This window comes from Anastrepha ludens, chromosome 3, assembly GCF_028408465.1.
Source record: "Anastrepha ludens isolate Willacy chromosome 3, idAnaLude1.1, whole genome shotgun sequence".
Taxonomy (NCBI): Eukaryota; Metazoa; Arthropoda; class Insecta; order Diptera; family Tephritidae; genus Anastrepha; species Anastrepha ludens.
The window spans coordinates 106,475,692-106,497,988 of NC_071499.1; the positions used below are offsets into that span (position 1 = coordinate 106,475,692).

A 22,297-nucleotide genomic window follows, 5' to 3' on the forward strand; every position below is an offset into this window, starting at 1 on the left:
TGAAGCGGTTGTCTTGTGGGACACACTCAGGCTCATAGCCCATTGTGATGCATTTCTCCTAAAACCTATTTCTGCGGAACTGAGAACTTCCAATTCGTTAAAGAGTTGTTTGCCTAGAATAGCAAATCTTCCTCTGGATAGGTCAGGACAATGGCACAGAAGGTGCAAGATTGTCTCCTCGTCTTCCTCATCAAGACAACTTCTACAGAAGTCGTGTGCTTGCACACCCATCCTTTGGGCGTGCCTACCTATTAGGCAATGTCCCGTTATGACTAAAATCAGTGTGCTAAGACTGTGTTTATTTTGGCTTAGCAAAGAATCGGCCACACGTGATGGGCGATTTTGCAGGTGGCTACATTACGCCATCTTTCGTTTGATTTCCTTACGATTTCTTCAAGGATAAGTAGCTTACATGTTTGTAACGGAATGCCTATGTCATTGTCTATGCACTTATCGGTCAACTTGGTGCCGAGTCTCGCTAGTTCATCGGCTCTACAGTTACCCTCAATGTCGCGATGGCCAGGAACCCATATTATCCTTAGGCGAAATGACTCAGCCAGCTCGTTAAGAGATGTGCGGCATTTCATGGCTACCTTGGAGGTTGTCGACTGCTTTGTGAGGGATTTTATCGCCGCCTGGCTGTAAGTGAAAATGTAGATGTCATTTCCCGATATCGCATCAAACTGTACCAGTGTCGCGGCTTTCGTTATTGCCATCAGTTCGACCTGAAAGACACTACAGTAGTCGGGGAGCCGAAAACTGAAGGAGATCCCCAGGTGCTCGGAATATACACCTCCGCCCACCCTGCTCTCGAGCTTTGAGCCATCTGTGTATACATGGATAGACTCGCCCTGTCTTATATCGTTCCGTTCCCACTCTTCCCTTGAGGATAGGAGGGTTGTGAACGATGTAATGGCAAGTGTGGGCGGAAGTGCATAGTCCACCAATCCGGGAATCTCCGAAGTGCCAGCCAGGATTTTGCCGTGACCGTAGCTCTTATTTGACCACTTACTTAGAGTGCACTTTTGTCTATTTTACGTGCGGCTTACATGTTGGCACCATCATCGGTCCTTATTTCTTTCTATATAAGAAAGAGCTGCTTAAGGAAGGAGTTTGTGACTAAATTTTTGCTTCCAAAAATGAATCACCTAAGCACTGATGACATTTGCTTCCAACAAGACGGCGCAATTTGCCATACAGCGCGTTTAACATCCGACTTATTGGACTGATCGGATGTAGCTCGTAGCTGCAGCGGATGCCGGATATTATATTCAATAAATAAATTCCGTGAAATTATCTACCAGTTCATAATAAAACAAACTTCATTCCAATTCATGTGTACCAATTCAATTATCATAAAAGAAGACACTACAGTCAAAGTAGTGCTCTTAATCAATAACTGCAAAAGTCCAATGAACATATCAACAGCTCTAAAGTTCTTCGCCTATTCAGCAGGCACTGGCGGCATTACTATCCTGATTGAGACTAAGCAGCAATCAACAAATGGATCGAACGCGTTCAGCTGGTTTTTGTTTGTTGTTTTCTTTGTTTGCTGTATACCGTAACTCGACGTCTGAATGCGTCAACCGCTGAGAATGCGAAAGCCGTGCAAAAAGTTTCCATCATAAGTAGTGTTACCACTTATTAATATTGTGAAGTGAAAATATTTTGCTTGCGTCGAATTATTTGAACTGGGGGAAAATCTGAATGCGATTTTCCAACAGCTCACCTTTACCTCTTCTTTTTAGCGATAACACGATTTTACAATTTTACGAGTAATTGACGCATGCAACGTCTGCACTTGAAATTTTTTGATCGTGCCATCATTTATTTTCCATTTCATAGGTTAGGTTAGGTTAACCAGGTTGCTTGTCAAGACAAGACACTCGGTGGCCCTAAGGCTCATTTTGCTACCTGCATTTGATTTCGATCTCCTAACTAAGTTACTTACACCACTTAGATCTTTCAAAGAAGATTTAGGTCGCTTCAATTTTGATGCGAATTTGAGATAGACGAGTTTTAAAGAGGTTTATTTCACACACACGATTAGTTACGATACTTGGGATCGGACATAAATCAGTTTCTCATAACCGAAAGAACAAGTAGAAAATATTTTCAGCTGTGGATTTGTATAAGTTTGCAGCAGAAGTAGCCGTTTTCGGGCTGTGCTTTGGATAGATTTAGATGAGATTGAATTGCTCAATAGTTCCTTTATATCGCTGAGCATTTTATGGCAACAGGCAAGCTGGAATCACAAGCCTGAGTTAGAAATATATGAATTTTTCGAAAGAAGTGTGGAGAGAGGACAAATATGAAACTGCTCAGAATTTGATACTTTTCAGCTCTGCCAGTAAGTTGGACATCCAACATAAGTTTCCACGGTGTGCTGAAATGACAAGCATATAAGAGCCAGTGTAGACTAAATGTAGCAGACTAAAATTTGTTGAGGTTTTTTACGGAGCTGAATCCGAAACTGATTTCAATATTATTATTATTATTATTAATATTATTGGGCCGTAGCGCATTGCGACCTCTAATGTGGTCTATTGTGCTAGATCAAGAACCTATAATTGGTGGCTTCTAATGAATTCAAGCTACTTCAAGTTTTTTGTTCCATCAGCACCAATGGATTTAGAGTTACTCACTTAGGTGTGTTAGTCTTCGTCTAGCGAGAGCTGCGCATTCGCAGTGGATGCAATGTTCTTACTACAATGTTCCATATAGTATTCAGTAACACTTCACAAGCCTTTTCCATCCATGTTTAGGAGCCTATTTGATGGGATAACCACCCATTGCTATCGATTTTTTAAAGTTTGGCCCAAAGACTCCCGTACTGGTTCTACTATCCGCCAGTTTCTATTCACCTGTATATCAGATTCTCGAGCAAGGTTCAATATATGGGTTACCCCATCGCTTAGTGCGCCTAATCTAAAACATATTTCTTTAACACATTTCTAGAGACCTTTAGCGCAGGAGTTATTGCATCATGCAATTGCATTAAACGATTGTTTATGAATTTCGATGTAGCTTCCATATATACTGTGAAATTTTCGATCCTTTGGTTAAAATAGTTTCAGCACTTCAGGTTTTTGACACATTAAGAGTGCAAAACACACTATTTTTGTCTATATTTTAGATTACGTACAATAATGGGATTTTTTTTTATGTAATACCGTCGTGTTTTTATTATGCCCAAATTCTTGTAAGATTTAAAGTACCACTTTTTCCTTTTTGACCCATTTTCATGCGTAAAAAATATTTATTTGCTTCAGAGATCTCCGCCGTTGAATTCGAATTTGAGTCTGATGTTAGAGAGAAATCGCTTTGATGCTGAATACTGACGAGAAATATAGCCAGAAAAATAGAGAAAATGGGTGCCGCATATTTTTGTTCAAAACCTTCATTCTTAGTCCTCAAACCAAGAATCGGCACATGCCGTTTTTGTTCATAAATCTCTGCCAATACTTGGCTCTCGATTTCGTTAGGTCATATACGTAAGAACTGACACCAAAGGAGCGATTTAATCTTCAAAATTAGTCACCCATCTTTCAATATTCAGCAAAAAAAGTTCAGTCAATAATCGATTGACCAATCACGAGCGATGACAACCTTTATGGTTAAGAGAAAGTGTTCCCAGAACAGATTAAATTAAGTTATTTTATGCTTCCTTATTTTTGTTGGCGTTTTTAGCTTTTGGAAATAATTTCTGTTATATGTTCGAGCTTTAATTAAAGCATAAAATAACTTAATTTAATCTGTTCTGGGAACACTTTCTCTTAACCTGACAACCTTTATGTTAGGATGCTATAGAGCCTAGTGAGAGAACTGAAGAGAATAGCAAAAGAGTTAACTCAAGGGCATTTTTGTATAGAGGCTGAGGAGTTTAGGAGCCAAGGTTGCTGAGGAATTGCTGAATTGAGAATAAGAAGTTTGATCAGATTGGAAGTATTTTTTTCCAATAGGATAAATACATAATTTCTTTCAGTTTCCATTGAAGTTTCATCTTGGAAAGATTTACGCATCAACAACGTCTACAAATCGTACAATTGTGTTACGAAAATTGACGCACTGTGAAAAATATAACTGCGCGCTCAGGCCAACTTATGGTGTGCATAGCCTAACCGTCCTACCGAACGCACTATTCGGCAAACCATGAGTAAAATTGCGAATAATTTTGCATTATTGGATGACACTCGACCGATTAAGCCACGTACAGCACGAAGTGAAGAAAATATTGCGGTTGCAAATGAGAGTTTTACCGTGGACCCGGAAGAATCTATTCGGTGCCGATCTCAACAACTTAGCCTATCTTATGGCACTACTTGGGCGATTTGACGCAAATATCTTGGTTCAAAACTCGCCGGAGATCCGCGTTTTGGGACCGGAATTTTGTGAAACGATGAGACCCAGTTTTGGCTTAATGGTTACGTCAATGAGCAATGGACCGAAGGTCAAACCGAAGCCATTCAAAAACATCCATTGAAAACAACCGTTTGGTGCGACCTATGGGTTGAAGACCATATTTCTTCAAAGACGGGGCTAACGCCAATGTAGCGGTGAATGGCGAACGCTATTGCGCCATGATTACCAACTTTTTGATACCGGAAATTAAAGCCCATGATCTCCCCAACATTTGGTTGCAACAAGATTACGTTGGCGCTACTTGCCATGCAGACCGTGAAACAATGGATTTACTGCGTCCTCGTTTCGGTGTGCTACTCATTTCTCGTCCCGGACCAGTGGATTGCCCACCGATCGTGTGATATCATACCTTTGGACTTTTATTTGTGGAGGTATGTAAAGTCTAAATGCTTTGTGAATAAACCAGCTTCGATTCAGGCCAACAACGATTGGAAGTTATTCACGAGATACCGACCGAAGTTCGGCAGCGAGTCATTCAAAATTGGTGTTCACGGATGGCCGAATTACCGCGCAGTTGCGGCCAACATTAGAAAGAAGTTATCTTTAAAAAGAAATGTCGTGAATGGTTCTACACAAAATAGAATAAAGATTGCCCAATCAATTTCAATTTTTGTTGTTTTATTTTTTAAAATCCGATGCCTCTAAATTGCTCATCCTTTATAATAAAAATTGGGTAATATTCATCTAAGTTCGTTGTTTTATTTTCTTTTTAAAAACATGGTTAAGGTGAAGAAACCCCAGTATCAAGATAAAAGTTACTAAAAATTCGTGTTACAGAAATTTATTCATCTTTAAAAGCCAGAGTGAATTTGTACGCAAGTAATAGGAAAAATTATTTTGCACATTTTCTCGGCATTTCTACCCAAGGAAATAGGATTAGGTTGCATCTGAACTATTTTCCCAGATTCAATCACTTGACAACATTGAAAGCGAAAAATACAGGGTGGGCCATATAGCGTTTGCTTTTTGAACCACCTATTTTTTTGAGAATGGTAACACAAATGACATGTCAAATGTGTTCATAATTTACTTAAAAGTTTGACATTTACGAAATGGGACGCTATACGCTTGAACAAAATTGGGAAATATTGAAAACCTATTTCCAAAGTGGTGAGTCTTCATCTTCTTTTCTGATTTTCGCATCAGTGGCTACGTCAATAAGCAAAATGGTCGGATTTTGAGCTCAGAAAATCCACGCGTTACTGTAGAGAAGCAAATGCATTCACAACGAGTCACTGTTTGGTGCGGTTTTTGCTCTGGCGGCATCATCGGGCCATTTTTTTTCGAAAATGAGCAAGGAGCCGCGGTTACAGTAAATGGCGAGCGTTACCGTGACATGCTCAACGAGTTGACTCCAAAAATTGAAGAGGATGACATGGACGACATTTGGTTTCAACAGGACGGTGCAACTTGTTACACTGCCAAAGTTACACTCGAACTTTTGGCTACCGTTTTTCAAAACCAAACAATCAGCCGAAATTCCGATATCAATTGGCCACCTCAGAGCTGTGATTTAAGCCCGTTGGACTATTTTTTATGGGGAGCCGTTAAGGACAAATGCTATGCGAACCATCCAGAGACGATTGATGCTTTAAAACACGAAATCGAAGTTGCCATTCATGAAATTGGAGCCCAAACAATCGAAAATGTGCTTAAAAATTAGGTTGATCGAATGGCCTACTGTGACAATATTCCATCTTCAAAATAAAAAAAAAAAAGTTCGAAAAAATATTGATTAGTTTTTTTTTATAGCCGATTGAAAAAGCAAATTTTACATGGCCTACCCTGTAGTATTCCGTCCTGACACAAATCACCGATTGAGAGTAAAGTCAATGAATCGGCGCGCATGCGCTGAATTGTATACACAGCAAGTCACCAATAAATAAGTGACAGGTTGCAGGTGCAACTTTTGAGCGCGCCAGTCTTATGCACTTGCCTCGCACGTAAAGCGTAAGCGTAAGCGTGAACGTATGTGTGACATAGTGACGTTTAACACACACAAAGCAACAAGCATTACAAACAAATGTAAAAAGCATAATAAATATATAAAGAATAATAAATATATTTGAGCGATCAGTAGCCAATTGAATTTGTAGTGAGAATGTTGCTGTTCACGCGCAGTTCGAATTTAAATCGAGCACTTTGCCGCTTAACGCTTGGTTTGGCGCTGCTGATGGTGACCGTGAGTGCGCAGGGCCGACGTGATCAGTTCATCATACGCGTCGCAGAGCTACCTAGTGACCTGGGCGATGCACGTGCGGGTGGTGTCTCTAGTTTAAATTTTGGAGATCTCTCAACAACGGGTTTGGGTGGAGGCGCTACACAAACGGAGCTGCAAGCACCTGATGTGGTAGTCGAGGGTGAGCACAAATGCTGTGCTAAGTGGCGCACACAGTGATTATGTGAGTTGAATTAATTTGAACTATTCTGTTTGTGTTTTTTAGGTTTAAACCTGTTGCAACGTAATGATCTGGTGGCAGCTGCCGGGAATGCAGAGCCGCCTCGACCACAGCAACGCGTGCGTTTGAATCTGAATAGCGGCCTGCGACGGCGTTAATTTAATGGAGAAGACAATAGAAAATATATGAATGCAAAAAGAGCAGATATACACGCTGAACTACTGTGTTAAATTCGCAGATTTTTTTTCGTAATTAAAATACAGTCACTATAAGCTTAAAATGTATTTCAACACTGGCGATTCTATCGCAATTAAATTTTTTTTATGAGTGCGCTTAATCCATTGTAATCGTATGTTTTTCAGCTGAATGCCATTCCATGCGAATTATTGTATTGAAAGTGTTATTTTTCAATTATTACGCTAATTTAGTTGCATTAAATCAATGATGAAGCGGTTGTCTTGTCTTGACAACCTTGAATGATAATACAATAATAAAGACAGAAGTGAGCACTACACTTGGAATGTAATTGTCGTTTCTGCTTCGATGATACAAAGCATATAATTATGGATCAGTAAAATTATGTATTTATGTGAACTAGGAAAAAATGATTAATTTTGCTTATTAGAAACTTCTAACACGGGCAACTAAGCCCCTGAAGCTTTAGATGTAATTCGCTTTACTTCAGCAGTGAAAGGTCAATTTTTGCCTAGTTATTTATTTAATTATATAATTTTTTAATTTATTTATATTATATATAATTCGCACTTACGTGCTTTATTTGGAGTTTCTTCGAGCTTCTCTAGCAATTTGTGGCGTGCGTCATGTTGTTCTACTATAAATAGAGGGACCTACAGTTTTACGCCGACTGCGGACGGCAGGTAGTTTTTTTATGAGGAGAGTTGTCATGGCATTAGATTAGATTTGAGGGGGGTTGGGCAAGTCCAAGCACTCAGTCAGTAGACCATTGTACTACACCCGGATAGAAATCAGTAGAAAGAATAGAGATAGGAAAGATAGGAGGTGGATGGTAAAAACGGATAGATTAGTTTGAGGTCACTCTTCCACAAATCTGATGAATTTTAAGAGATCCGGAAGAGGAAGAGTATGAACTTTGTCCATACTCAGTGTATCGCAACCCAATATCCTAAGTCTGATTCTGGCAAATGTAGGACAGCTACAGAGAAAATGCTCTGCAGTGTCGTCATTCTCAAGACAGGATATGCATATTGGGCTGTCCACGACCCCCATGGTAGCCATATGCTGACCACAGATGTTGTGCCCTGTGATTACACCCACCAGTACTCTCAGGTCCTTCCTGCTGAGTTTTAGAAGGAAGGTCGCTGTTTTCCTGTTTGGTTCTTTCCCAAAGCACTTGGCTACTCTGCACGAGTTCAACTCAGACCAACGACCTCTGTGAGTAGACCTCATGAAGTCGTCAATCCATAGTTGAATCGATGCGGAATTAACACCTAGAAAGGTTTCAGGGACTATTGGCATACTTGCAGAGCCTTCATTTGCCAATTTATCAGCCAACTCGCTCCCTGCAATACCAGGCACCCAAATAAGACTAACTTTGTTGTGTTTTGCAACACTGTTCAGTTTTGTTTTACATTCACCGACCAACTTCGAAGAGCAGCGTGGGTTAGCAAGGGCTTTCAGTGCAGCTTGACTGTCACTATAAATTCCAATACTGTTGCCCCGCCACTTTTTCTCATTTAGCCAGTACGCCACATTCAAGATGGCATACACTTCCGTAAGGAATACCGTGGACATCTGTCTTGTGGCATAGATCCGCTTCCATTGCTGGTTTTGGATCCGTCGGTGTAGAAAGTGTGCTGGTATCCCGTTAATAGGTTCTCTGGACTTAACCATTGATCTCTATCTGGAATCAAAACATCATACTTCCTACCGAAGTTAACGACAGGCACTCGATTGCCCACCGGCATCGAGAACAGTGTGCACCGCTCCGACAATTGGTGGTATACCTGACAGTGGCCAGTGCTTACTTCATTTAACCAGACTCCGTTTAACTTGAGCCTGTACGCCGCCTTCATTGCTTCCTTTCGAATTTGAAGATCTAGAGGTTGCAAGTTCAGAATGGCATTAAGGGCATCACCAGATGTTGTGCTCATGCCACCTGTGATACCCAAGCACACACTTCTCTGTAGCCTGTTTAGGGGGTTTACTCTGGAATTAACCATTGTGGCTTTCCACCATACTACAGAGGCGTATGTAATAATGGGTCTAATCAGGGTGATGTACAGCCAGTGTACTATCGCCGGTCTTAGACCCCATGTCTTGTTAAAGGTTCTCTTACACTGCCAGAAGACTTTTAGTGTTCGAGAGACCTTCTGCTCGACGTGCTTCTTGCAGGTAAGTTTACTATCTAGGATTACTCCTAGATATTTAACCTCAGAAGACAGTTGCAGTGTTACCCCTTTCAATGTGGGTAGTAACAGGCCTTCCATATTGCGTTTCCTAGTGAAAAGCACTAAGGTGCTTTTTGTAGGATTCACCAAAAGACCATGCAATTCGCACCAATACTCAATCTTATTTAGAGCTACCTGCATTTTATTGCATATAGCTTAAAGTGATCGTCCTGAGATTAATACGCACACATCGTCTGCGTAGACTTGGATGTGTCCAATTTCCTGCAGATCATTCAGAAGAGAGTCCACCACGAAGCACCAGACAAGGGGAGAGAGTACACCACCTTGTGGACAACCCTACTTAACCTCAACCCTGACTCCTTCATCGCTTTCTCTATCCATGGTAAACAGTCTTTTGGATAGCATAGAGTGGATCCATCTGACAATGATTTCTTCTACTCCATGACTTCTGATAGAAGAGCACATAGAGTCAAAGGTAGCATTGTCGAAAGCTCCTTCAATGTCCACAAACACGCCAAGAGTGTACTCTCTTGTTTCCAGCCCTTTTTCGATTATGCTAGCGCACTCGTGCAGAGCCGATTCGCAAGATTTCCCACTTTGATAAGCATGTTGTCTGACGTTGAGAGGGTTTCGACTTAGAACCCTCGTCCTAATGTGCCCCATACCTTCCAGACCCTTAAGCATAAACGATGTCAGACTTATAGGTCTGAAACTTTTTGGTAAAGCGTACCTGTCCTTACTTGGTTTTGGGACAAATACAAATTTCACCAAACGCCACAGTTGTGGAACATAAGCGTGCGCAAGACATGCCCTAAAGATTCTTTTCATGGCATATTTACACTCGGAGGTTTGCCATTGCCTGCCGAGTGACGACGGCTATCAGAAAAAGTTTTTGTTATCATTTTATGCTTCATCCGCGGAGATTCCAACCTGGGCACTTCCGCATAGTATTCATGCATCAACCCATTCGGCTATGACGGCCGAGCTAGTTATTTAATAATAGTCTAGAAATATACCACTTCTTACAGATTGGAAAGAAAGAAAATTAGAGAATACTTATCAAGTTAGTTTAGTCAGGCTGCTTGTCTAAGACAAGACACTTGGTGGCACTAAGGTCCATTGTGATACCTGCGTTTGGTTTCCATCGCCTAACTAAGTTGCTTAAACCACTTATTCTAGGTTACCGCAACGGCTGCTCGAAAGTGTAGTCGAAAATTGCTAAAGATACCTTCAATACCCATGTGCTGATCATAGAACCGAAATAATGTTTGGAGTACAAATATCATGAATAGTTTCTCTTCTTAAAACATCTTTTTGATTTCCTCAACAAAATAAAAAAAATCATCTAATTTTGTAATCACGAAAATCAAGTATGAGTTATATAATAAAGGCCTTTATGGATAGTTTTACCAACTTCAACTACAAAGTTTTTGGAAATGTATAGCAAGTGTGGATGATTTGCGACATTAACCATAAAAATATCGAAAATTTGTGCTACAATTTGGAGCATAGTTCGATCGAAACCCTTCAAGCCTCACTTGAAATTGAAATTTGAAAAGGTCGAGCCAAGGAGCACCAGGAGATTTGGTGGCTCCTAAAACACTCAGGCTAAAGAGCCCATTGTATTTAAAGCTCTGGAAAGGGGGTAGATGGTCAAGGAGGGAGGGAGAAAAGTATCAGAGAAAGAGATAGGAAAGAATAGAGACAGATATAGTTAGTGCTGTGAGAATTTTCCATATTCTTTGGCAAATCTGTACATATCCTCCAGTTTTAGAGAACGAATATTACTCATTCTCATGACATCGGAACCCAATACTCGTACCGTTGCTCTAACAAAGGCAGAACACTCACAGAGAAAGTGCTCAGTGCTATCCGCCTCCTCCAAGCATGACAGGCCCATCTGGTCCTCAATGATTCCAATGGTGGGCATATGCTGACCCCATGGGTTATGTCCTGTAATGATATCGACCATCAACCGAATGTCTTTCCTTCTAAGTTTTAGTAGAAAGTTTGACAGTTTTCTGTTCGGACTTGTCACAAAACACTTTGCAGCTCTGCAGCGTTTCAGACCGGACCATCGCTCTTTATGTAGATTGCCTACAATCGCTGATCCAATTCTTTATTCCTGCGGAACTGATTCCGATTATTGGCTCTGGCCCCTGTGGGGGCACCGCTGATCCACGGTTGGCCAATTCGTCGGCAATTTCGTTTCCCTGAACACCGGAGTGTCCCGGAACCCATGTAAGTACAAGCCTGTTTTGTCTTGCGACAGAATTAAGCTTCTTTTTACATTCCTGAACCATCTTTGGAGTTTGCTTTGCGTTCTTCAGGGCTTTCAGTGCAGCCTGACTGTTACAGAAAACTCCAATCTGTTTCGCGCTCCATCTTCTCTCGATTATCCATTCGGCTACTTTCAGGATGGCAAAAACTTCTGTTTGGACAACAGTTGCCATTTCCCCCATAGCATAGTGATACTTATTACTATCGTTTAAGTACCATCCGGCTCCAGACCCTATTTCATTCTTGGACCCATCGGTAAAGGAAATATCCCTGCATGCATTCTGGATTGCTCCATTGCAAATCTGACATCAAATTTCCTTCCAAATGAAACTGTGGGTATCAGGTCGTCTTTAGGTGCCAAAAACAGCGGATACTGCTCCGACAGCAACTTAAAGATTTCTCTGTGTCCCGAAGTTCCGACTTCGTACCAGAAACCATATTTATGGAGTCTACACATTGCTTTTATTGCTTCCTGTTGTATCTTAAGATCCAGGGGAGCAAATCAAGCATAGCATTTAGGGCCAAGCCTCACTTAGTATTTATTATTTTTACTAATTCCTCCGAATGACATAATTCAGAGTGTTGAAATCTAATGGTGGCCAATTTAGAGTCCAACCGACTTTCGATGCGATATTTTTCAAGCAATTTCCCTCCGAAAATCTATGATTCAGAACCAAGCTGATTTGCTGCTCACCTGCTTCCGACTAGCTTTAGTTTTATGCTCTCCAACGTATACGGCTTTTTTTTATTTAGACTAGCAAAATCAATAGAAATCTTTCATAGACTCATTCTAAATGAGAATTTGTCATCATCTACTATTGGAAATATCTACTACTTCATTTGATGTACCCGGGAATTACCAAAAATACCGCTCCTCTGCAACATAACATGTCATATCTTCAAAACCGTTAGCTTGTGGACTCATGTCTATTAAAACTCTTTTGTTTAATTTTTATCCATGCTATTACGTTCGCAAATATTTAAATTCTCCTTTCAACCCCCTTTATATTATGGTACAGACTGCTCCACATGATAGGGAGAGATCGAGATTTGGAGCAGTACTCCTTTTTTTAGTTTGAATAATTGAGAAATCCAGAAAGGTAGAGGTTCAACTAAAAAAATTTAAGTCATCTTCATAAAGCAAAAACTTTGATGAAGACAAGTGCGATTTAGCTTTGCCTGTTTTTATGATATACAGATGATATTCTTTTGGAGAGTTCAAACCTAATTCAAGGTAAAATTGAGAAATGAAATCCTTCATTTTTAAGATTTCGCAATATAATATTACTGCGAGAGACAGTATCGAAAGCTTTTTGAAAAATCTGTGGATATAAATGCGAAAGTGAAATTAGTAATCACATTCATCACAGAGGCTAGGCGCACAGACGAAGAAAATAAACTATTTTGCACTTTCAGTACCACAAATTTCATTATGGAATTCTTTAATGAGTTGGAAGACTCCAGTGCTGTTGAAATAAAGGATCTCCTAAAATTTTTGAGAAGTTCACATTGCTTTTTTAGGGAGATCAGGACAAGAAGGGACTGAATGAGTGCCATAGTAGACAACCGATACAATCTAACCTAACCATGTACGCAGATTGCCTTTTTGAAGAGATATAAATTACAACTGTGGAAAGTCATATTCTGTGCTTTTATACCACGTTTTCATATACTTGCGCTAAGTATGTACTATTAATTCGTACCCCTATGATTAAAGCCTCTAATATACACTGCTGGTCTTAGGTTAGACGCACCATCGTTTTTTTTAAACAAAATCAATTATTTATTATCATGCTTGTTCTAATTGCCCGAAATGCTTTTCTTATCAAAGTGCGAATCTTGTTCGAAAAGAAAAATGCTGACAGCTGGTTGATTTGCGAAAAAATAACTGTACATTTGGAGATTATAGAAATTTCTATGGCAATCACACGTGTTTTCGGTTGGTCATTGAATTAGACTCAGCTTAAATTTCTTCGTATTGCGTGGACAAGTGTAAACTTTCGTATTGAAAATATATCAAAAATAAACAAATGAAGTGTTTTCGAGCTACATTTGAAGAAAAAAATGGGAAAAGCTGCTGTTATGAGCTTATTGGAACGTCAAAAAGTATACTTTCTTCACTCGCAAGGACTGTCCAATCGGAACATTGCCAAACAAATAAATCGCAGCTCCAGAACTGTTGACAGATATTTGAAGAATCCAGAGGCATATGGAAATAACTTCAAAGGGGGAAAAAGGCACTATCAAAACAAGCACTACGCCAAATTGTTAGAATTGCTTCGAATTCGACTAAATCTGCTGCTAAGATCAAGGAATTGGCCGGAGTAAAAGCAAGCCTATCAACTGTTCAGCGTACGATCAGAAATGCAGAACACCTGAAGTGTCTAAAAATCAAGAAAAGCCCCCTTTGAATGCAATACTCAAAGAAAACCGGCTTCAATTCGCGAAAGAATACATGACGTGAACTGTCCAATCTGACACTCGTCTAAATGATTGGCGTTCAGTTGTATTTACGTTGAAAAACGTTTTAATTTAGATGGCCCTGATGGATTTCAATATTATTATGACGATTTGCGGAAAGATGAGCTATATTTAAGTCGCCACCATAGCTGAGAAGGGGGAATAATAGTGTGGGGTGATATCACGTTTTATGGAACAATTGACTTGATTTTTATCGATCAAAAGATGAACGGCGATCGCTTCAAAACAGTGTTGGAGTCCGTATTTCCAAAACTAAAAGATCTCTTTGGACCAATTCCTTGGATTTTTCAACAAGACAATGCTCCTATTCATAACTCTCGAGTAGTAAAATCTTTTCTTTCGAGTCAAAATGTTAATATCATGACCTGGCCACCATATTCTCCAGATCTTAACGTAATTGAAAATGTTTGGGGCTGGCTAACACGGAAGGTATACGAAGGAGGGAAGCAATACGAAGATAAGGAAACATTAACTGCAGATATTAAACGTACATGGAGCGAGATTTCCTTGAACTACATAGATTCCTTGTATCATTCTGTGAAGGACCGGATTTATGAAGTTATTACTAACAAAGGAGGCAGTACTCATTACTGAAATTATTATTTTTTTTATTTCAAATAAATCAAATAGTAATGTAAGTTAAAATTCAAATACTTTTCTTATAAAAATTAAAAAGCCGAAGTGCGTCTATTCTAATGACCAAGAAAAATTCGCCTTATTTTGAGTAGCTTTAAGAAAATGTTTGAAAAACACAATTTTGTTAAATATTTAGGTATAATCATTTGAATATTATATTTAAAGTATCATTAAATAAGAAATGTTTTTGCATATCAACTTCTTTTCTATCGTCCTTTAATAAATAAATATGAAGCAAAGTTGTATGCAACTAAACGTGCGTCTAACCTAAGACCAGCAGTGTACCTCTCTTGTGCGGGCTAAGCTAGAATAGGTGGTTTCTATGCATGTGATATTAGAGGCTTAAACGTATCCAGAAAGTTTTTGTTTCCCTAAGCTTTGCGATTTTTACATTATTTGCATTTCACTGATCCAATTCTATTCTATGTATATATGTAGGTCGGTGTTTGCTCATTAACTTAAAGCTGCTAGATAGCAGACAGGCTATTCCCTCCCTCGCTTTCGTTTTCGATTTGATAAAAAGGGCGATTCACTCCGCGCCGTTACTGGAGAAAATCAATTTTAATATTCCTCAGTGATGCTTACGAAATCATTATATTTTCTGGTGAGTGATGCTATGATTTCTATAACAAATCCTATTGACCTTCATTTTTCTTCCACAAAGTACTATTTAAAAATTTTACAAAATTAATTTTTTAACTGGTTTTAACTGGGTGAACCTCACAATGACTTCTTCTGGAGTTGTGGAGATGAAGAAAAAATTGAGTCGGTGCAGCACCTCCTCAGTGAATGTTTTGCACTTCAAAGAAGCCGTGCCAATTATTTCTTTGAAGACCCCTATGAAGACCTTTGCAAGACCTGAATTTTTAGGCCAGCAATAGTTCACGACTTACTTGTGAAGACCAATGACTTCAAACAGCTTTATGAAAAACCAGCTCTAAATCGCAAGTGCAACCTCATTTCATGAGAAAATCTTACCACAGGACATTTTCTGTACTAAATCGATGGCATACGGCACTGTACTGCTGAAACAGAAGGTTTTCTAGACCATACTAGCTTTAGGTCACGCACTAGCACACTTCACAGTGGCTATCATCTTCTATTAATATGCAATAATGTATAACATTAACGTGGGAATCGAAATATTACCAGGTTACAAGAACAATCATTCATTAGTTTTGTATAAAAAGATAAACCTTTGTGATTGGCTTAGTCAGTATTTTGTTAAGCTGCGGAAGAACAAAACTAGTCGTTTACTAAGTTTGGTAGTATAAGTTGAGCTCACGTCCGAATAGGTAGCAACAGCGCCCCAACCAAATAAATTACAGGTGGATAAGTATTTAATGTTAAATATTCAAGCGTGTGAAAGTGTGTGTGTGTACGTTTGTGCACTAGGGTTTTGTAAATGAGGATAATCAAAGCAGAGTTCGAATAATCAGAGTTCAATAGAGGGTACAGTTTGAGTTCTAACAAAGTTTGCAACAATAGAATCCCGGTTCTGAAGGAAGTATGACATCTTGTAATAGGTGTTCTATGCAATCAAGTAATTGTGTATGAAGAGATGAGACTGAGACAGAACTTTAGATACTGAGTTGAAATATTGAAGTGTTATTCGTTTCCACACATTGGTTGGTCCAGGAAACAGGCTGCTTCAGCAGAGTGCTACCACAGAGAGAGAGGAATAAGTACAGTAGGTTTAAGTGGCATGTGAAGCGATGTACTTGTAAACGCCGCACAAATGTTAAGTATGTCAGGGTCCATACCAGATAAGCAGTAATTTAGCCTGGTACAGTGCTTATAACGCGATTGCTCCCGAGTAAGCGGATCTTACAAAGTAGCTAAAGCTCTACTTCTGCTACGAGAGGTTAAGGATGTCTTCTGACGTGCCTGGAAGGTGCTGGTCTTCGGACAGGTTACTGCTGGGGCGCTAGTGGTGTTATGAATCTGTACTGGGAGCATAGGTACATGCCACGGTGTGAAGATACTGAAAAGGCGACATAAGGAGACATACCATCGCTGTGCTGTGTATACTGCTTTTCTTTGTCTGTGCCTGAAGCGCTACCGGCTAGCAATTTGAGGACACTTCTGCGGTTCTGGCACTTCGTGGTGTCTCATTGCCTTTATCTTCCAGTAGGAGTTTGACAGCCATGTGTTGAAAATGGTCGCCAAGGATTTAGTGGCGGAAAGAGTTGGGTTCTTCGTAGAGAAGAAAAAAGGAGGCCAATATCGAACAAACATTAGCGTATGAGATCAAAGAAATTTCTTCTGGTGGGCTTAAAGAAGATTCTTATTTGTGGGGCGATAGTTTCCTCGCACACAAAAACAGACTGAAGGCATCTTTTTATGAATAAATGTTTTAAAGTTCATCTAGTAATAAAAAATTTACCAAATTAATCGTTTCAGTATCATTTCTAACACAATGTCGTCTCCACTGCTGAACGCTCAATGCGCATCACAAAGCGTGGGGACTTTCAACACTATGGTGAACGCGCTTCTGCAAACACTCATCGCCGCACATTGCGCCATTTCCCCACCCGAGTTGTGGCCACCAGATTACGCCGATCAAGCGCTGAAGAATGGTTTAGAAACTTATGATTTTGTGGTGGTGGGAGCTGGGTCAGCGGGTTCGGTAATAGCAAGCCGTTTAAGCGAAAATCCAAATTGGAAAGTTCTCGTGCTAGAAGCCGGCGGCGATCCACCGCAGGAATCTGAGGTATAAATATGTCTCACATTTGCATAACTACATACACAAAACGCTTTTGTAAAACTTCACAGATACCTAACCTCTTCTCGGCTTTGCCACACACAAACGCCACTTGGAATTATTTGACTGAGTCTAGCGATAAAGCCTGTTTGGGGCTCGTCGATCGTCGCTGCTATTTGCCGGGTGGTAAAATGATAGGTGGTTCTGGTGGTATGAATGCTATGATCTATGTGCGCGGTAATCGCAGGGACTACGATCACTGGGCTTACGAGGGTAATACAGATTGGGGTTGGGACGATGTGTTACCGTATTTCGAACGCTCTGTGCGACCAGTTGGTAATGATACGCATCCACAAGGATATGTGACACTCAATGCATTTCCAGTCAATGACGTGGATGTAGAATATATGATCTGTGGCGGCACCACCGAATTGGGTATACCACGTGTTCGCGAGTTCACGGTAGACAGGGAACTGGGATTTTCCAATGCACCAGGCACAATTCAGAATGGCCATCGCGATAGCACTGGCAAGAGTTATCTTGCTAAGGTGGCTCAACGACCAAACTTGCGTGTGATCAAAAATGCCGTTGTGACGAAATTGAACTTCGATGAGAGGGGCAAATATGTAATTTCAGTGAATTTTGTGTTGCAAGGCAAATACGAAATGAAAGTGAACATTGACAAGGAACTCGTGCTGTCGGCTGGCGCAATTGAATCACCAAAGCTCTTGATGTTGTCTGGTGTGGGTCCAGCGGAGCATTTACAGGAATTAAGAATTCCTCTCATTCACAACTTGCCTATCGGCGATAATCTGAACGACCATGTGCAGGTTATGTTATTCATCAAGTTCAACGAGCATATCGCACGGCCAGTTATGACCGCCGATAACCTGGATAGCACTTACAACTACCTCATTCACCAAAACGGATCGTTGGCTTCTCAAGGCACTGCTTCCTTAACTGGATTCATTAATACTCTCAAGAATGGGTCATACCCGGATGTTCAATTTCATCATTCAATTTTGCGACGAGGTGATTTTTCAAGCTTAGACACCTACCTTACTAGCCTTAATATCAACCAGGACTTAAAAGCTCAGATACGCAAAGTACTCGAAACTGCGGGCCTTTTGGTTGTATCCAATGTGGTTACTAACCCAAAATCAACGGGAAATATACGTCTGCGAAGCCTTGATTACAGAGAACCTCCAAAATTAACACCCAACTACTTAAGCGATCCCGAAGATGAGGCGACTCTCTTGCGCGCAATTCGCTTCCAGGAGCAACTGCTTAACACTGCAGCCTATAAAGCAATGAAGGCCACACTAATATTGCCCATAATTGGCGAATGCAACAGTTATGTAGTGCAAAGTGATGAGTATTGGCAGTGCTACATCAAATATTTATCCAGAGCTTCCCATCACCTAACGGGTACAGTGAAAATGGCACCCGAGACGGATGAGACAAGTTGTGTGAATCCACGTTTGCGGCTGAGCGGTTGTGGTAACGTGCGTGTTGCCGATGCCAGCATTATGCCACAGGTGCCCAGTGCTAATACAAATGCGGCGACAATTATGATTGCGGAAAAAGCAGTGGATTTTATACGAGAAGATTGGCTGGAAATGGATGATGACGATGAGGAAGAGGAAGAGTGGGATTTCTGAGGCGATCTTTTTTAGTAAAATTTATTGGTGCAAAATATATGACACATGGAGCAGCGCTTTTTAAGTATAAGATAAAAATGTATTTATACAGTGGAGTGCGATCAGATAAAAAGTTTTAGGTTATGGTTTTTTTTTAGAGTTCAGCTTTTTATTTGCAAATATGTATAGAGTGAATATTATACAAAATAATTATTAAAAAAATTTAATTAATACAGTAGACACTCACAAATTAGAACCACTTTGTTTTTAGGGTGATTCTAATTTCTGAAAAATTCTAATTCCTGGACGTTTTTTTATTTCAATAAAACCTTAAAATTTAAGTCAATTTGCATTGAAAAACTACAATGAAATTTTGTCTTACTAAATTTTATTCATAAAAACGAGAAAACATAGGGTAACAATCCAATATATTGTATATATATATATATGCGCTAAGTCAAAAAAAGGTCCAAAAAACAAAAACTCCAATTACAGTAAATATATATTTTTTAATCAAAAATACATAAGAGATCGATAAATATACATTAAAACAGCCAAAAATTAATCAAAAACTTCGTAACTAATTTGCAGGCATGCAGTCTGTTATTGCTGTTTGCTTCTTCCTTTTATTTGTTTCTGCAATAACAATCTCATTGCGAAGAGCTAGCAGATTGCTTGTGTGCTTTGCGGAAAACGATTCACTATAAGTACACCATTTTATTAAATTATTGACGCTTTCAATGGCTGTAGAAGTAGAGACAACTGGTAAGACCTCCCGGTCATCAAATTCTCTGCTACCTGAAGACTCATCATCGCTATTGAGATCATGTGCAGGGTCGTCATCAAGCACATCATTGTTCCATATTTCAATTTCTGGTATGCTAATGTTATTAGTTGGCTCTATTTCTGTTAAAAGTGCTTGAGCTGCCTGAAGAGCTCCATTGCAGTCTTGATCTTTTTGCAGTAGCTGTGCTAGTGGCACATCATCGTCATCACTTTCATACTGATCAGAGTCCCAGTTGTTCAACTTTGACCAGGACTTTTTTATTACTCTTTCTGGAACATCATACCAAGCTTGCTTTAATAGCATGATTGCATTTCGAATTGAAAAGGATTTCAAGCGAACCTTGAGGTCACCTCCTTCAGCAATTAATTGAGAAAGAAGCATACTTCTGTAGTTTAGCTTGGTTAACTTAATAGGATTCTGATCCATTGGTTGTAAAGTTGCTGTTACATTTGGTGGAAAGAAAAATGCAATTATATTTCCATCGTCGATTTGAAGTTTCTCAATTGGTGCATGAGCAGAGCAGTTGTCAATTAGCAAAATTGCCTTCGGAGGCAAATTATTTTCCTGAGAGAAACGAATCACCTGTGAATTGAAAATATTTTGGAATTACTGAACCTAAAAACAAAGTTTTTTCTTACCTCATGAATAAATATGTTGTGAAACCAATCATGAAAAATCCGAGATGTCATCCAAGCATTTTTTGAAAAGTTGTAATGGAGTGGATTATTGAATCCTTGGAAACTTCTTGGTTTTTTTGCTTTTCATTAATTTATGTGATCCATCAGCATTTACACCAAGTAACACTGAAATTCGTTCCTTCTGGATTTTATACCCGGGGGCGGTTTTCTCGAAAAGAGAGACGTATGTTTTGCCAGGTAAACAACGGTAAAATAATCCGGTTTCATCTACATTATATATTTGTGACTTCATTAACCCCATCTCATCGACTTTTGCACGAAATCTGTGAATAAACAGGGTGACTGAAGCAGCATCACTAGAGAGAATCTCGCCACAAATTTTTAAAAAACGTATTCCGTGTCGTTTTTTAAATTTGCTAAACCATCCATCACTTGCGCTAAATGTACTTTCATCTTTATCGGGATATTCCACTTTGAATATTTGTTTGGCTTTCTCCTTTAGTATTGGCCCAGTTAATGTACACTTTTTTCGCGTTGATTTAAAAACCACTCATAAAGACTTCCTTCCATTTTTGGATATTCAGCGATATGCAATGATTTTTTGTTAGCCTTATGATAGGTATTAGAAACAGCGCTTAAAATTGATGATTTCATAGATTTGATATAGGTGATTGCAGATGGCGCCACATCAAATTCTAGGGCTAACCGCTTCCCTTGAATACCTTGGTCAAGCTTTTCCCAGATCTGCACTTTGGTTTCCAAAGACAAAGTATTTTTCTTACGTTTATTTGGCATTTCAACGAACGACTTTTACTTTTAAGCAAACAATGCCGAAACACGTGCACGCGAATCGTATTTCAAACAAAAATTAACAAAAACTGTACAGATAGCGACGAAAATCCAACGACTACCGAGCGTAACATGAATAAATTGGGGATTCCCCTTTTTATAACTATTTTGCAACAAAAAACAAAATACGCTCTGAAATTAGAATTTTCGATTTTCGATTCTAATTTCAGAGCGTGTAATGTATTCAAAAAGTTGATTATAATTTCCGGAAATTCTAATTACTAAGAGTTCTAATTTGTGAGCGTCTACTGTAATGGAAAATTAATTGTAAAATATAGAGAAGATGAGGTATTCTAAAAATATCAAATAAAATATTTAATAGAAATTTCATTTCACACATCGACTTTTTACTTTCTGTGGCAGTGGATTTACCGATTTCTACGAGATTTTTGCTTGGACCTTATATACCATAACTCCGGGATGACTCAATGAAGCTTAGCTAAAGGTTTTGCTAATCGCTCAGGCGGCGACTTCACACCGAACAGCCATTTTAACGGCCAATAATTAACCAATTCAGCATCATGAAAGAAGGTTTGGTATTTGGCACAAATCTAAACGGTAGCAAACTGTTTCAGAATATTAAATAACAAAGGAAAATACTTGAATTGTCATAACGACCTTGTGCTCTAGTTCGTAATGCAGGCAGTATTCGAGAACTCCGCGTCCTCCAATTTAGAATTTAGTTTCGCCACAAAATAGTGATGATTTTTCATAGCGCTGGAGCAGGGTTCGATTGAAGCGATTGTCCATTGTGGGACACACTCAGGCTCATAGCCCATTACGACGTCGCGTGGGGAACTTGTCCTTATCTCTTTTAAAATCACTGTGTATTTTAAAAGAAATTTTAGAAGATTCCTGACTTCCACAGTTTTGAGATCATACAGTTCATTAAAGAATTTTCTACCTAAACGTGTAAGTCTACGGCTGGATAGGACAGGACAATAGCACAGGAGGTGAGAGATCGGCTCTTTCTCACCTAGACAGCTTCTGCAGAAGTTCGGCTCGCCCATCCTGTGAACGTGTCTGGCTGTTAGACAGTGCTATAACTGAAGTGTTAGAACTGAAATCAGC

At 39.5% G+C, this 22,297-nt stretch overlaps 2 protein-coding genes across 2 annotated transcripts; both read left to right on the forward strand.

Moving 5' to 3' along the window:
* Positions 1 to 6,474: 6,474 nt before the first annotated feature.
* On the forward strand, positions 6,475 to 7,335 carry LOC128856678 (uncharacterized). The gene is made up of 2 exons (XM_054091993.1): positions 6,475 to 6,782; positions 6,867 to 7,335. The coding sequence occupies exons 1-2, from the start codon at positions 6,524 to 6,526 to the stop codon at positions 6,977 to 6,979; spliced, it is 372 nt and encodes a 123-aa protein (XP_053947968.1). The 5' UTR covers positions 6,475 to 6,523; the 3' UTR covers positions 6,980 to 7,335.
* Positions 7,336 to 15,845: 8,510 nt separating this feature from the next.
* LOC128856679 (glucose dehydrogenase [FAD, quinone]-like) lies at positions 15,846 to 19,413 on the forward strand. Its single transcript, XM_054091994.1, has 3 exons — positions 15,846 to 15,936; positions 17,012 to 17,321; positions 17,384 to 19,413. The coding sequence occupies exons 2-3, from the start codon at positions 17,028 to 17,030 to the stop codon at positions 18,971 to 18,973; spliced, it is 1,884 nt and encodes a 627-aa protein (XP_053947969.1). The 5' UTR covers positions 15,846 to 15,936; positions 17,012 to 17,027; the 3' UTR covers positions 18,974 to 19,413.
* The last annotated feature ends 2,884 nt before the right edge of the window (positions 19,414 to 22,297 follow it).